We start from the raw sequence: 17368 nt of genomic DNA, 5'->3' as shown, positions 1-17368 counted from the left end.
CCTGGGGTTAAATATTTATGGGGAATGAGAGGATTCAGCCACGAAGAAGGAAAACTGGACATGCCTCACGTGTCAACAGGGCATTGCGGTTGAAGTGGGAGGGGAGTGGAAAAGCAGCTGCCTGTTTAAAAATACAGCTAGCAAGCGAAGTATGTGACCTATATGAAGAAAACCACAAAGCTGTTATATTTAGAAAAATGAAAGTAGACGGACAAAAGAGTGACACGTCGTGTTTCAGGATGGGAAGGCTGTGTAGTATAAAAATGCCTACTTTCCTGAAGTTAATTTATAGTTTAATAGGAGCACACATACAAAATCCCAATAGGATTTTTTTTTTTTTACTATGACAAAATGATTCTAAAATTAATCTTGAACAGCAAACAGATGAGAATAACAATGAATATTCTGAAAGAGAAAATAATTAACGGAGGAAGGAGTAGTTTCCAGCTCTGCCAGATATTAGAACATATTATAAAACAACAATTAAAATTATTCAATACCGGTGCTAAGATAGAAATGAGCAGCAGAACAAAGCGGTGAGTCAAGAAAGAGACTTAACTACATCCGAGGATTCAGAATGTGATAGAACAATTCATTTGCCTCAAATCAAAAGGGAAATGAATTACTTAATAAATTGTGTTGGAAAACTGTGTAATAGTTTGGACAATATCATACATTCATCTAAATAAACTCCAGATGGATTAACAAATTATATTAAAAAAAAATCAAATTACTGACAAATAACCAAAAATAGAACAGACTGTTTTTTCAGATCAGTGGCAGAATGATAACTTTGTCAGCTCTGAAAAGAAATCACAAATATCGAGGGATTTGTCTGCATAAATATGTAAAACAACTGTACAATGCAAACTAGCAAAACAGAAATAAAGAAAAAAGAAAGCTGGAGATTGGGGAAAATATGTATATCAAATGGAAAGAGCCTTCAAATTGAAAAGGAAAACACCAACGCAACACTCTCATAGATAGCCACGTGTCAGGATAGACAGTTGTTACCCAGGGGTTGCAAAAAGCAAATGCTCCAAGTCCCTGCGGGGCAGGGCTGCGCCCAGGCCAGCTGGAGAAAGGCCAGGACCTGAGTCCTGTAATGGAAATCCTGACACCTCCTGCTCCAACAGGGACACGCGTCCAGCCACGCATACCCCGCAGTCTCTCTCTAGATCCTACTCCCATGGACCCTACCTCCCTTCTTTCATTCTCTCACTTTGGGATCAGCCAACTCCTTTGGGAACCACTACACACCGAGTACTGAGAGACCGCGCGCGTGTGTGTGCACACTTGTGCATATGTGTGTCGATGTATCCAATGGACATCCTCCTTTTGCAGAGCCCCAGACCCCCTGGATTCTCTCAGAACCCATACGGCCATTAGAGTAGCTTTCTTCCCAGCAGGGCCCCCACTCCGTCCTCCCATCTTTGAGGCCCAACTGTTCTAGCAGCATTGATGAAAGTCTATGCTCTATGAACAGAAGGGTGGTTGCTCCCCTGTTACACACCTCCTGTGATACCTGCCACATCACTGGACCTCAATGAATATGTGTCAAATAAAAGAATGGACCTTCATGGGGCGGTTTCTAAACGCATCTGATTCACCAATGCTTCTAGATGAAAAAGTAAACTTTGAACCACAAGAGCCCACTTTAATTTACATAATTATGTCTATCTTCATGTGCAAGCGAGCTCATTGAGGTCAAGGGCTGTGCCCAATTCATCTCTAGATTCGCAGCACTTATCATAACATTTGGCACTTCATGGAAGTTGACAAGGGTGTGCTGGAGGGATGCATTCAATTTATACCTATTAAATTGGCAATTTTTAAAAGGCCACACAAATCCTTGAGATTTGGTGATGCTGGTGAAGATTGCAAGAGACACATGTGACCTATATGAATAAAACTATAAAGTTGTTAACATTTAGAAAAATGGAAGCAGATGAACACACAGAGAAATCTATGCCATATTTCTGGACGGGAAGGACATGTGTTATATGAATCTTAGTCTTAACCTTCAAGCTTTTGTTACTGACATTATGACCTGGCAGAACATTCTGGGGGAATGATATGAGTATTTTTAAATGTTCCTACTCTGGCCCAACAACCTCATTTCTGGAAATTTACCTCAAGGACAGAATTCAAGAAAAGATATAAAAAGGTCATATGCTTGAGGATGGGTTCCGGGTGGCTCAGCTGGTAAAGAATCTGCCTGCTAATGCAGAAGATGCAAAAGACGCAGGTTCTATCTCTGGATCAGGAAGATCCCCTGGAGAATGAATGGCAACCCACTCCTGTGTTCTTGCCTGGAAAATTCCATGACAGAGGAGCCTGGTGGGTTATAGTCCATGGGATCACAGAGTCAGACATGACTGAGCACACGTGAGCATGCATGCTTGAGGATGTTAAAAGCTTATAAAAAAATAATTGAGCTATACTGCATTTCCCCCAGAGGATAATTGGCTAAGTCATGGTCCACTCACTAGACAGAATATTCCATAGATTTTAAGACTGGTAAAGTACGAAAGACATGTAGTAACATGACAAGATATGCAATATAATATGAACTTCAAAAGACAGAATGTAAGACGGTATGTTCACTTTGATTAAAACCATGAACTTCAAAAGACAGAATGCAAGACGGTATGTTCACTTTGATTAAAACCATATGAAATATGTGTGTGTGTGGATAAGAATCAAAAAGGAATGGCCAAATTTGAAATTGGCTTTGGTTGAAAGAAGTGAAATTAGGAATATCTTATTTATTTAAACCTTTAAAATACTAGAGTATACCAAAAGTCTGTGCTGAGTAGAGGTCCTTGGACTCAAGATACTCCTTGAAAGAGTTACAGTACATTGTACGGACATGGCACTAAGATCTCTGCCCCTCAGCCTGAGCGGGATCATCCCCAGAGGTGTCCCAGTTTAGAATTTTACCAGGATTGGCCACACCTACTCATGCAGCTGATTTGGTACATAGTAGGTGCTCAATACATCAATATGGATGGATAAATGGATGGGTAGGTAGAAGGAATGAGAAAAAGTAAAGATGAAAAAAGTGACCTCAACAAAGGTATATTGCAACCTGAATACTCTTTGGAAGGACTGATGCTGAAGCTCTAATACTTTGGCCACCTGATGTGAACAGCTGAGTCATTGGAAAAGGCCCTGATGCTGGGAAAGACTGAGGGCAGGAGGAGAAGAGGGCGACAGAGGATGAGATGATTGGATGGTGTCACTGACTCAATGGACATGAACTCGGGCAGTCTCTGGGAAGCAGTGAGGGACAGGGAAGCCTGGCGAGCTGCAGTCCATGGGGTCACTAGGAGTTGGACACGACTTGGTGACTGAACAACAAGAATAAATACTGGTGTAGTCCCAACAAGGGCCATGGATCTAGCCCTCACGGATTTGTTTCACTCTTGTCAATTTCTGTTACTTCATGGGAGTAGCTAAGACCACTGTTTGTTTCTCAGTCTGGACTAATGTTGTCGTCCTAAGCTTTTGATGTCCTTACTGACCTCTTGAATTCTGGAAATCTGGGGCAATAGAGAGAGTGTACATTTGGAACAGAAGCCAACTCTGTCAGTTAACAGTTCAAATTCCAGCCCATCATCTAACGGTTCTATAACTTCTGACCCTAGTTGAGCTTTGTTTTCATCTATAAAATAAGAGAATAAATATTCCATGATGCTGTAGGGAAGAGTCCTATCTTCCCAATGGCAAAACATGTAAGAAACACTGGCATCTCCCTTTACCTCATGCTTCCTCACTGTCACAATTCTATAGTTTCTAATCATGACCTAATTTAAAATGCAAATACACAGATTTCATCATATTTAGAATCTGACAAGACTAGCTTTTCCTATACTGGTGGTTCTCCATCCTGGGTGACTTCTTCCCCCAGAGGATACAGGCAATGTCTGGAGACGTATTTGGTTGTCACAGTTAGTAGTGGAAGGGGTGTCTGTGCTTCTGGCTTCTAGTGGATAGAAGACAGGAGGGATGCAGCTAACCCACCCTAAAATGCACAAGAGCACCCTCCACAAAAGAATTATCTGGCCCCAAATGTCAGTAGTGCTGAGGTTGAGAATCTCAATGACCTGAGGACTTAGTCCATTCCTCTGACCAGAAATCTGAGTGTGTGTGTGTGTGTGTGTGTGTGTCCATGTCCAGAGCGTGGAGAGGGAATGGTTGAGGGGAGTAACTCAGTGGAGAAAGGATGGGAGGGTGCCAGGAGAGGACCATATCCTGCAGCATCCCTGTATGGAGCACCCTCCTTTACCTCCCAACCCTCCAGTCCTGTATCCTCTGTGACACTTTCCTTGAGCCCCTGAGGACCCACGTCTCCCTTCCCTGGTCTCTCAAGGACCGCTTGCTGATTTGTAACTCACACTGCATGCATCCCTGTGTATTCTCATTTCACACCTATGCCATATACATTAGGAACTGAGCAATTAGGATTCACGCCTTCTCCTGGTGGCTTACAAAATGGCCAAGGGAAGCTGGCATCTGTGAGGTCTTGGCATTTTCCTGGTGAAGGCTGTTTTGAAACTTCTTATGCAAGTGGCTGCTAATGGACTGATAATTGGTTTCCTGGCTTCCTTATGAAGTGTGAAGTGCTAGCCTGTCAACAAAGCATCAAGTGTTGTGCAAACCACCATCGGTTATTTGTATCTTCCTTCTATTGTATCTCTTGTGGAGAAAGAAGGGGACAGGGTTATATGGGAGAGGCTCCCATATGGTGCTTTTGTAAGGAAGCCAGTGAAACAGGCAGAGTTTCTGGGAAGGTGAAGGGTGTTTGAAACCTGGGGGGCGCTCTCTCACCAGGACCCCGGGTTGAGCACCAGTTCTCCAGGTAGAGCCTGGCACAGGGTAAGAATGCAGTAAGAATACTGTTGAATGGATGGGAAGTGCAATTGTTGCCACCTGCTCTGGAGCAGCGATCCCTGGAGATGTGAATCAGCCAAGGAGGAGGAGAGAGGAAGAGAAAAGACGCCGGTTCCATCTTTTCTTTCAGAATGCTTCTCACGGTGAGGAACATCATCATCTTTAAAACCGAGATGAAAAGAAAGACCATCTACTGAGCATCTACTACTGCGAAGGCAGCTCGCAAGCCAACAAAATGATTCTGAAGTCCCTGCTCGCTGCAGAAAATGTTTTGGAACATGAAGGCAAGAGTGTACTTGTATCGTCTCGGCAGGGCCATTCCCGAGTAAGGAACTGTTTTGAAGAAAATGTTGCAAGAGAACAATGCACTGCTGTGCACTTCTCTGGACAAGTGTTCAAAGAAATCTGAGCCTTCAAAACACCCCCCAACTTCAAGTCCTCTTCTAAACCCTCAGAAGGAAAGAATGACATTGTTTGCTAAATATGTGTTAATATTTATCGTGACTAATATTGAAACTTAGGGCACTTAAGCTGACATTTGCTAGAGGTGCTTTTCTACGTACATTTATGACCATATTATAAAACAGAGACTGACTGGACTATTCTATATTGTTATAAATGCTTATAGATATTGTCCTTTTTTCTACGGATCACACACTATTATAGGATCACACATCTATTATAGGATCACACACTATATTATATATTTGATCTGGGGTCAGGAGGAGAATGCCATGTTTTAACTTTATCCCTCGAAGAATGAGCTCTGTATAAATGACCCACTTTAGAAAGTGGTTTTCAAGTGTTCATGATGGAAAATGTGAGGACCATCCGTATCATAGTTGTCTTTTCCTGTAAATATGATCACAAAGGCTTAGAATTGGGGAGTGCAGCCCCATCAGATAGATCAGCAAAGCAAATTTCAGAGAGAAGCTGCCCTGGCTGGAGCTAGGAAACTGAGCTGAGACTAAGACACAGGTCTCCAGATGCTGAATCCCTAATTCTCTCAGGGCACCCAGATCGTCTTAGTACCATCTTTCACCATGAGTTAGACCAGGAGTTCCCTGAAGGCAAAGCCTGAGACCCAGGGATGCATCAGATTAGGGGTTGGGGTCTCAGTAGAGAGGAAGCTGACAGATGGCACTCACTTGCGACCTTGCTCATGGTGCAAAAGCCTGGGGCCAGCACATCCTCTCTGGCCTCCTCCACCAGAGGCAGCATCCCTGAGACTCCAGCCATGTTTGTTATACCGACATGATCAGAAATACCTGAGTGATGGCAGTACCTTGGGGATATCACCCCCCATCTCCCAGAATCATCTGGAAGAAGAAGTGCCATCCTCCCCCCCTCCCCCCACCCCTAAGAAGAGTGCCTGCTTCACGGTTCTCATCAATAAGCCTCAGGCTCCTCTTCCTTGTTTTAAACCACAGAGAGTACCACCCGGTACCCGCCAGGACTCCTCTGCCCTCTGCTTCTTCTCAGCTGATTGTAAGCAGTGCTCAACATCCTGTCAGCTTTCCTCCTGGAAGCAGAGAGCCTGCTGAGCAGCACTGACTGAAGTTTTCAGAGATTTCCTGAAAGTACTTCTAAGAGCCAAAAGGGCAAATAAATTCCTGGAGGGCTTGAGTGACAGACGACCCCCCCTCCGCCCCACCTCCCAGAGGCAGCATTCTGCTACCTGCATGTCTCAGTTTGTGGAGCAGGGAGCTTTATCCTGGTTCTAAGTCACCAGCTGGCTCTGAGGCACACTTCACTCCTGCCAGCTCTCTGCTCTAGAAGTCTGACCCTTTCAGTTCTCCCTGCCTTGTTTCTCCCAGATGGATTTCAGAGATGGAGCCCCCACGCTCCCTGGGACTCTTGCAGTTCAGACCTTTTGCGTTCTGAGGACCTGACTCTGACCCGCTCTGCAGGACTCCATTCGACCCGCCCATTCTGCCCTAGGCTCATCTCTGAACCTGCCCAGTCCTACTCCCTGCTAACCTCCCCTGCCCCCTGCCCCCTACCCCCAGCTCCCAGGGTGCACATTGTCAGGCACTATATCCTAACCACATCAGGCCAGAGATCTGTGACTGATTCCACGCAATATGTTTTTCAATAATTTGATTTGCTTAATGTACATCTAAGAGCGATTTGATCTTTAAACCTCTGCAAGAATTTTTACGTAAAACTCACAGGTCATCAAAAATGCGTTGCCCACTACACAAAGTGATTTTTTTGGTTGTTCAAGACGTAGTCACTGTGGTATGACCTGGCCCAGCCACTCCTGAGCCAAACTCTCCATCATCACAGATATTCCTTATAGTCTCCCAGGTTACTCCTCTCCCTGCCTCGAGGGGCCAACATTCTCTATGAGACAGCACCTGAGAAACCCACCCAGAAGGGAGACGAGAAGTCAGGCTGTCAGCCCTTCCCTGGGGGAAGCAGATTGTAAGAGATGGAGGGTGGCGGGGGTGAGCGTTGGGAGAAAAAGAGACGACAGCCCAGAGAGGGAGAACCTTTGACGTCTGAACAAAGACCAAGCCTGCTCCTTTACACACAGCCCCCTCACGCTAGCTGATTTCCCTGGGAGCCAGGACTTAAAGTATTATTTGCGCTGGAAAGCAAAGTCAGACCATCCCAGAGGAGGGAAGAAAAGAATCCTTGTTGTCCCCAGAGAACAGAGCACTCAACTCCAACCCTTTCTCCCAAAGATCAACAATTCAAAGACAGCTGGATCCCAACCCCTCCCTACATCTGATGCAAGAGGAAGCAATCGGATGAAACCCGTGAGTCCCGGCACGGTCATGGTATCCCACAGCACCCCCAGGCTGGCAGGGTGTCTAGAGCCTTACGAGCTTTGCCAGCACCTTCCACCCTGGTTCGACGGTGTGGCGTCACCAACAACTAGAAGGGTGAGGAGGAAACGTCTGGGTTTGACAGTGCTTGCGAGGGTCACCGGGGAGAGGAAGGCGCTGTCGAAGAAGCCCCGGATGTCAAGAGTAGTCACGCTCAGTGCTATACCGTTCACATCACTGCCAGAAATGAGGACTCAGCCAGAGACGTTTCAAGAAAGAGAAGAAGCCAACCAGAGTGAAACTGTGGTTACGACCCTACGAGGTTCTCAAGGACGGGGCCCCCAGATAGGCTAGGACATGGGTCCCTGGCTTCTGCATAGAAGCGACCCCCCTCCCCGCTCACTTACACACGCAGCCTGGCTTCTTAGCCGACCACTGGTTATTCTTTTGGCACGTGATTGCCTTCTGCCCCACCAGCTCAAAGGCAGGCTGGCACTCAAACTGGAGGGTGTCCCCGTGGCGGAACCGGGAGCCTTCCCGCCGGCCGTAGGCAGGTACACCGGGATCTCCACAGCTGCCCTGCTCGATTTCTGCAAGAGAGGAGAGGAGAGAACAGACACACGTGGTGACTCCACACCGCCCGAAGCCGGGGCGTGACGCTGCACCTCCGCCACGAGGGCAGGGCTCAGACAGACCCCGTGGGCTTTTGATGAGAAGCCCTGGGAGGAACGGGCCCTCCGGCTCTGGGACTCCGCACCCATAAGGAATACTCCAGGTGCTTGGCTGTTTTTATTCAGGGAAGGTGGTTGTATGTTCCCTGTGAGACACTGTCCTAGGAATTCACAGGTTCACAGGGTTTGGAGCCTTCTTTACTGACTGGACTCTGCATTCAAATTATGCCTGTTCCCTGGTAGATTTGAGGCCCAGTCCCTTCCTGAGCAGTGAAGGTAAGAACAAAATGGGAGGGAGGCTGCCTTTGTGCTGCCTGCCTTTCCCCCACCCAGAGATGATGTGAGAATCAATACCCACTGCCTTCTGACCTGGAAGCATTTTCACGGAGATATATTTTTAATTCTGTTTGAGACAGGAGCAGGTAAAATGAAAAAACACAGGACTCATTAAGCATGCTTTTAAAGTTCGTGGATCCAACAGTGGTGAGTCGCACAGGCAGTGGGTTCCCCCAGACAGCTCTGGAGGTCTGGACTCAGGGCGTGACGGGTGGAGGCCTGGTGGGAGAGTCAGTCAGGACTGAGACACCCCAGGGAAGTCCTCTGTCCTGGCCTCGGCCTTGGAGTTTCCTCCGGAGTCGCCCCCCACTTCTACGAGCTTGGTGCTGTGAGAGATGAAGAGCAGGAGCGGAGGAGGGGAAGGAGTGGGGAGCAGGAGCTCGGTTCCCAGGGAGGAGGGCACCCTCAGGAAGGACTCCGAGTCATGAATGAAGTGACAGATGGTGAGGCGAGGACAGCAGGAGTCCTGTGATTCAGGGGGCTGGGATAGTGGGAGTTTTTGGACACCTTCCCAGGACTGTCAGGCCAAAGCGACACTGCCTCTTCCGTGGGCACCGTTATGGGCTGTCAGAGTCATAGTCCCTGAACTTGGGGTGATTCTGCACAAAACTCTCTCACCACAGCTGTTGGGTCCTGGGTTCAGGTCTGGTGAGCCCCAGGCACCGCTGCCTTATCTGGACGGTGACCGTGGTCACCTTCATGGTCCCCCTCCCTCAAGCCAGGGCCTCCAGCCCACTGATGAGAGCAGGCAGAACAAGGTGTTCTTTGGCTGGGATTGAGTGAGTGTGTATGTGTGTGTGAGAGAGAGAGAGTGTGTGGATTTGTGTGTGCAAGAGAGAGTCAGAGTGTGTGTGTATGTGTGAGAGAGAGTGTGTGTGTGTTAGAGAGAGTCAAAGTGTGTGTGTATGAGAAAGACAGAGAGACAGTGTGTATGAGAGAGAAAGTCATTGTGTGTGTGTGTGTGTGTGTGCATGTGTGTGTGAGAGAGAGAGAGATCTAAGTCAGACAGCTCTTGCTGTCCCTCGTTTCGGGGAAAAGAGGGTCTGCGTGACCAGGCACGAGGCCTGAGGACTCCAGTGCGGGTCAGCTCACCCTCCTCTCATCTCAGGCATGCCCCTGATGGCTCCCTCTGCACACGCCTGAAAGCACAAGCCAACCCTCCTCTGAAGACAGCTCTCCTGCCAGGCCTGGGCAAGCGCAGCCATGGAGGCGCTCCCGGGAAGGTGGCCACTCTGCTGCAGGTCCCGGAGCCCCAGGAGACCTGAAGAAATGGAAGCAGGGTCCCCGAGACAAGTCAGCATGGAGAAGTGAGCAGCAAGGCCCCTCCCTGTGCTGTCCCCAAGCATGCTGTCTCAGGGACACAGGACCTGGGTGAAGACTTTCACTGTGGACCCTCTGAGAGCTGAAGGAAGTTACCCACGTGTGAAGACAGAGCTGAACTCACTGTGTGGGAGGGGACCCAGGTGTAAGGCGTCCTGGGGAGGCCCAGGTATGCTGCAGAAGAGGTAAATGTGGGTCTACCTGCCTACACCCCAGACCACACCAGCTAGTCTGGGGGTGTGATCAGCGTGAGAGAACAAGCATCCTGAGGGGGAGGAGGGAAGTCACTCTGCTCTCTCCACTGGGAAGGCCTGGCCCCGTCCACACCCATTCCATTCCGCCTGCTGTCAGTATGATCAGAAGCATAGAATGAGTACCTACTGTGTGCCAGTCTCTGTGCCAGACACTTGGGACCTGGACGTGGGCTCTGGTCTCAAAGACTAAACAGTCCAGACCAGGAAGCTAGTGTTCATGACACAGGGTGCACACAGCTCACACTTGGAAGGTGGGGCTGGAGATGGGGTGTGGGTAGTGAGGCACTAACCTTGGGAGCGAAATTTTAGGGAGCAGCAGGCACTCAGCCAGATAGACAAACATGATCTCAGTGCAGTGTCTTGATTTTTAGAAAATCAAAATTGATGCCTATAAATCAAATCCAACAGGAAGAGAGATACTAGAACTTTAATAAAAAGACCAGATCTGACTCAGCACTTGATGACTCACCTTGCTCGCCTCATCCTAGTCCTGGGCATCAGAGTCATTTTTGAAATTTAAAAAAAATTTGAATATTTTGCATTCATCTTGGTTTTTAATAACTAGAACAGTAAAATATTGGGCTGGCCAAAAATTTATTCACGCTTCTCCATAAGAGGTTATGGAAAAACCTACATGAATTTTTGGGCAATCCAATATTATTTATTGCTGAGTTCTTTGGTGCCCCCATGGCTCTCTCTTCTCAGCCCAGTCTCAGCCCAGGCATCAGGGGAGACTTCCTGGAGGAGGTGACATCTAAGCTGAGGCCTGAAGTCTGTGCGGGAGCCAACAGGTAAAAAGAACAAGTGGGATTCGCTGCAGTAATATTCGCAACAGCCAAGACCTAGAAACAACCTACATGTCCACTGATGGATGAACAGACAAAGAAACTGCGGCATACATGCACACTGGGATGTTTTCAGCCACAAAGAAGGAAATTCTGCCATTTGTGACATGGATGAACCTTGTGGGCATTATGCTAAGTGAAATAAGTCAGAGAGAGACAAATGCCAGATGATCTCACTTATAAGTGGAATCTAAAAAAATAAAATGAACTCACAGAAACAGAGTAGAATGGTGGTTGTGGGTGGGGGGGTGCAAGCGTGGGAGTGGGGGAACGGGTACAGGTGTTTGAAAGACATGAAATTCCAAATATAAGATGAACAAGTCAGGGGAGGTGCTGCACAGCATGGTGATTCTGGTTAATGACACTGTTGTTGTATTCTTGTAAGTTACTAAGAGAGTAGATCTTAAAAGTCTTCAACACACCACACACACGTTGTAAGGTGATGCGTGATGGGCGTATTAACTAACTTTCCTGTGGTAATCATTTCACAATATATGCACATATTTAATCAACGCGTTGTTCACCTCAAATTGACACAATGTTATGTGTTAATTACATCTCAATAAAGTTGGGAAAAAGAGAAAGGCATTAGTGGGAGGGAGACGAGAGGAAGGACCCTTCCTGTGCTGCAGGAGCCCGTGCAGAGGCACAGAGGTCAGGCTGTTGGCAGGACTGCAACCCCAGCAGGGACGGCAACTCATCACTGTGATCACAACGAATCAGTAGTTCTGACGATGTGCTGGCGGCCGCTCTGAGCATTTTACACACGGTTGACTCCTTTCTTCCTTACAATGCCACTGTGAGCTAGGTACTACCATTCCCATCTTAAAGGTGAGGAAACCAAGGCACAGAGAGGTCATGCAATTACCCAAGGTCATATAGCCTGGAAATGGTGGATCTAAGGTCCAGACCCAGTTTGTACGGTTCCAGGGCTCTTCACCACCACGCCACATTGCCTTTCTATAAGCACAAGTACTTTCCACAAGGTGATGAGGCATGAGAGCAGAAGAGGCAGGCAGCGCCAACCCACAGAAGGGCCTGTGCGACCTGCTGATGAGCCTGGACTTCAGAGTGAGGCAATGGCAGAGGGTGGGGACTCGGGAAAGGGTTTCATTTCACTAGGCATCTCATGATGTGGGTTTTAAACGGTCACCCTGGCTGCTGCCTGGAGAATGATCTGGGGGTAGCGATTGTGGAGGCAGGGAGATCACTCACGCATTCAACAAGCATTGGCGCATCTACTTAGGGTGACCCTCGGCACGGGGCACTGGGGCTGGGCAGAGCGTGCAGAGCACAAGGCAGACACAGGTCCTGCTGCCTGGAGCTCCCTTTCTAGAGGGAGGCTCCTGATCTCCGGGGGCTGTGTGGAAGTTTAGAAAGGAGTGGCCGCAGGGGAGTGGAAGGAGCTCACTGGTTACTGGCAGGAGGCCGAGTGTGATGACGGGGCCGGCATAGGGTGGGAGAAAGGGACGATGATCCACAAAGAGGAGATGACTCGTGAAGAAAGCACTTCTTCAAAGTGAACAAATAGAGAGAAGTCAGGTGGCAACGTAGGAGGATTGTAGACTCGAGGGGGCAGTGGAGCAGGGTTTTAAGGTTGAATAAACTAGGCTGTAATTACATGATGGGGAAGGGGAGAGAGGGAGAGACAGAGGTGGAGAATATGACTGAATGAGAGACACTGAATGGTCAGCTGAAATGGACAGTAACAGCGTGAGGTTCTGGAGCAGGCAGGAGGCCCGGGACCAGCGCATGCTGGGGGCTTGTCTTAGAGATCAGGAAGCTCCCCTTCCCTCGTGATGCCAGGAGGGCAGAGGTGACCACCGCGACCTTTCAGGAAGGACAGCAGGAGGCTGAAGGAGCTCTTGTGATGACACAGGCTCTACATTACAAGCGGAGGAGGATGGGTCATGATGTTTGCTGAAGGCGGGGGACCACTCGTGGGGAAAAGGAGGCAGCATTGAGCAGAATGTCTGCCACAATCCCCTGGAGAAGAGGAATCATGGCTGGACACACAGCCATGGACCCAGGGTCCACAGAGAGGCTCAGCTCGTTTTCAGGGACACCTATGAGCAGGGCTGTGTGGCTTGTCCCAGAGCCCCCGTATACTGGTTCATATGCACGTGGAGAGAAGGAAGGGCAGTGGGCAGGGAGGTGAGGCTATTGATCGAAGAACAGCTGACGGTTGATGCTAGGGGCCGAGGTTGATGGGGGAAGGATGTGAACAGAGTAGGTGGGGGAGGGGATGGGGAATGGAGAAGCCAAGAGAAGGACGTGAATGGAGTAGAGGGAGGAGGGGGTGGAGGAGCAGAAGGCACAAGGGGCCTCGGAGCAGCTGAGTGGAATCCAGGTTTCACAGGTGCGAGAGCAAGGTCCTCACCCACAGGAGGTGAGAAGGCTGAGAAACGGAAAAGCAAGTGGCGGCGAGACTCAGGATGGAGAGGAAGAGGCTGGCGACCTGGACGAGGAGGGAGTGAGCAGCAGAGGTGGAGACAGCCGAGGCAAAGCAGAAGGGTGTGCACGTAGGTGGAAGGCACTGGAGAGCAAGCACATGAGCCCACCTCTCAAGTGTCAAGTTCATGGGGTCTGCGGACAGGAGCTGCCCGCTCTGGAGAGGGTTCCTAGGAACGGTGATCTCGGGGGAAGTCAGGTTTAAGGGTGCATTTGGTGAAGAGGTCCAAGATATTGAAGAAAGGGAGGTACAGACTACAGAATCAGGATTGGGTGGGGAGTCAGGAAGAACAGAGAGGGTGGCTCGAGAGTGCCTTTCGGAAGACTAGGAGGCTGGGGGCTGGCTTCTGGCCCTCAGACTCCCTATGTCTTGATCTAGACTTTCCCTCCAAACCCACGGTCAACCCCAGCTGGAAACACATGGGAACCAAGGCCCCATTGCCCTCCTGCTGGAAAAGGCACGGGAACCTGACCCTCCCGGCTGATGCTGACCAAATCTGGGGTCAGAGCCCAGAACTGAATCCCTAAGTCAAATTCTGACTTGGAGAAGATCATGCATGCAGCTTCCTGTTCTCTGGCTTAAAAGAATTCTATTTTATAAGTGTTTATCTGTCTTCCTCCCTCCTTCTGCCAACCAGAAGTGAGCTGGCGAACACCAGATGCGAGCTTCAGAGACCCTCAGAATTCCATCTCCACCTGCGTATTCACTTTCCCTCTTCTCTGCTGTTTTATCCCTAACGTCTGTGATCAACCGTACCATCTTCTCCCCAGGTTTTCCCATTTCTAATACCAAATTGGAATCCTCTTTCATGGCAACATCTGTAGAAAAGGAGCTGCGTCTTGTGTCTCTATAAATTCACTACTTGATGAGCTCCAAGGAGGGAGCGCCATGCAGAGGGAGAGGGGTGGTGAGTGTGAGCTAGGATTCATGGTCTTTCCAGTGGGGTGGGACGTCATTCATTCCTTCATTGATTCACTGTCACCTTGGCCTGGGCTACAGCGTCCTCTCCTCTCTGATGTCCCAAGGCCCACTGCTCACGTGACAGACTTCAGCCTAAGATGTCACCTCTTCCGAGCTCTTTCCCTACCCAGGCTTCCGAGATGTCTCCCTTTCCCTTTGCTGTCTTGGCACTCTGGTCTTTTCCTTTGTGCACTGATTTGCAAGTATCTCTCTCTTCATTTCAGTAGTTACTTTTCCAGACACTGCACATGTAGCAGTGAAAGAAAAGAGCAAAACCCTTCACTTTCCTGGAGCCTACTGTCTGTGGGGCATCAGGAACAAGCAGATTCACATCACAGCCCCTTGGTGCCCCGCTGGCCGCCAGGTGGGCTCCTCGTTGCTCCTCTCCCCACCCACTGGAACGTAAGCCCTGCAGAGGCAGGCATGGGTTATGCATTGTTGATCACTTAGTACAGCGCCTGGAGCAGAGAGCACGCTGCTCAGTGTGTGAGCACAGCTGATGTGTGTTGCACGGGAACTGTGCCAAATGCCAGGCTCAGTGCTAGCGATGCAGAACTGCCCGACCCACGGCCCCCTGCCCCTGCCCACTCACAGTCAGGTGGGGTTAGACATAGATAGAGTGTACACGTGGGATGCACCTTATCACACCACCCTGCAGGTGTAGTAAGGCAGCTCCGACCTCAGCCTGGGGCTGGGAGAAGCGGAAAGACTTCATGGAAGTTTCCCAGGCAGACAGGGGAATCAGCCCTTGCTGACCACTTCCTGTGGTTCCTCTTTGCACCGTCTGCTCTCCACCCCATCCCTCATTGCCTCAGCCCACTTCTCTTTAATTTCTCACCTGGGCATGTCATCAAGCAAAAACTGTTTCCCTGCCCCTCCCCTGGACTCCGTACTCTGCAGAGCAGTGCGAGATCGCTAGAAACAAACATCCGATCATTAGTGTGCCCTGCTCATTGATTCTTCCATGGCTTCCCATAATCCACAGAGGAAAACCCTAACTCCTTGGCACGGCAGGACCTTTGCCAACCCCTCCCACCCTGGCTTCATCTTTGCCATCTTCAACCTTGAGACTTAAACACCATAAAAAGGAACCACCTTCAGGGAGGCAAAATAACACCAGGATGACAAATGAGGGCTCTGAAGTCAGAAAGTCCTGGGTCTGTATCCTGGCTCTGACAGTAAGGAATAGACCTTGGGTACCCTTCCTATCCTCCCTGAGCCCTAGGTTTGTCACCTGTAATATGGAAATGGTAGTAATAACAGCCACCTTGCAGCATTGTTTTGAGGATTAAATGAGTATATGTATATCAGACAACTGTCAAAACGTCCAGCACGTGGCACATAACCAGTAACCAGGAGGGGTTTCCTCAAGGTCATTACTGGCCTGCTGCTGGCGGATTCCAGCCGGCTCTCACAAGGCTCTAACTTGGTGCCTGCTGTCCGCTCCTCCTTAATGAACACCCCCGCTTGTCCGTCAGACAAAGAATCTTCTTTCAGTGTCAGCTCAAGTGCTTCCCACTTGGGGATGTGCCCTTGAATCATCCAGGCAGACTTAGCTTGCCCTCCTGCTCTCTCTCTCTGTCACTCCCAGCCCCCCTTGGACAATTTATTTATTTCTTTATTTTGAAGAATGGAAGTTCAATGTGGCAGGAAATGAGGATGAAAAGAGATGAGCCTGGAGAGATGGACTGAGGAGACCATGAAGAGCCCAGATCAGCTCCTTAAAAATCCCACCCCTTCTGCTCTTTGTATCTTTGGAACCAAGCACAGTGCCTTATTCATCCTGAGGGCTCCAGACCCGTTGTTCAACCATAGACTCCTGACAGGTGACCAGGACACCTTAGGTGCTTTAGACGACCTCTGGGCATGCCTGGATCCCATGGGTTTCCTCGGAACCACGTCCTACTCTATGTTTCTCCTGATGATGGGAAGGTCACAAGCGGGCAAGAGGCGGAGAGCACCTGTCTGTGTGTCTCTGGGAATCTGTGCGCCGTTCTCTGCACACAGGTGTCACGGATGGAATGGAGGTGTGGGTGGATGTGGTGCGTGACATTCGTCCCTCCCACTCCTTCCTCCATCACACTGTCATGGATGTGTTCACAGGCTGAAGGACGTTGGGACACAGGGGTGAATATGGTGAATATGGGTGAAGATAAACATAAAGAATATCCAGATTGCCCCATACTGTTTGCATCAGCCCCAACTGGAGCTTGCCATCTGCAAAACCCCATATATTCAAGGAATATATTTCATTGGCAGACTGTTGTAGTTTAGTTGCTAAGTCATTTCTGACTCTTTGTGATCCCACGGACTGTAGCCCACCAGGCTCCTCTGTTTATGGGATTTCCCAGGGAAGAATACTGGAGTGGGTGGCCATTTCCTCCTCCAGGGGATCTTCCTGACCCAGGGATAGAACCCATGTCTCCTGCATTGGCAGGCAGGTTCTTTACAGGGGCGCCACCAGGGAAGCCTGTGCTGGCAGATTGCTTCCTGCCAAGTTTCAATGGGACAATGCCCTCTGCTGTTTACCACCCTTAGCAAACCTCTGGGTCTGGAGACTGAGGAAGCGTTAAGGGTGTCATGGAAACTCAGTGAGCATCTTAGGACTGTGACCGATGTCATTCCTTGTTGAAACTGGAAAGTCTGGGCCTTTGAACTTATTGGGGTAAAGCAAGAAGAGGGAGAGGTCCTGAAAGTTACAGACCTGGGACTGAAAATGGCCACGTGCTTGGCACTCTGAAAGGAGGAAAAGCGGGGTCCAGAAAGGAGCAGAGTCAAGAAGCTGGGCTGTTGCCCTCAGCCTTCCTTCAAGCTCAGCTCCAGCACCATCTCTTGCAGGGGCCCCCCGATGCCCCCGCCA

At 49.3% G+C, this 17368-nt stretch overlaps 1 protein-coding gene across 4 annotated transcripts in view; it reads right to left on the bottom strand.

Moving 5' to 3' along the window:
• CSMD2 (CUB and Sushi multiple domains 2) overlaps positions 1–17368 on the bottom strand; it is a 694802-nt gene that overhangs the window by 268586 nt on the left and 408848 nt on the right. For 3 of the 4 annotated variants that reach the window (XM_061412621.1, XM_061412618.1, XM_061412619.1), the window contains one exon: positions 8078–8260. The exons of the other annotated variant lie outside the window; for it this stretch is intronic. In XM_061412621.1, the coding sequence (XP_061268605.1) occupies positions 8078–8260 (183 nt within the window). The remainder of the gene's footprint in view (positions 1–8077; positions 8261–17368) is intronic. 4 annotated transcript variants of the gene reach the window in all.

The sequence above is a fragment of the Bos javanicus genome, chromosome 3 (genome assembly GCF_032452875.1).
Source record: "Bos javanicus breed banteng chromosome 3, ARS-OSU_banteng_1.0, whole genome shotgun sequence".
Classification (NCBI taxonomy): domain Eukaryota; kingdom Metazoa; phylum Chordata; class Mammalia; order Artiodactyla; family Bovidae; genus Bos; species Bos javanicus.
Note: the sequence above shows the minus strand (reverse complement) of the source record. Positions and strands in the feature narration are given on the sequence as shown.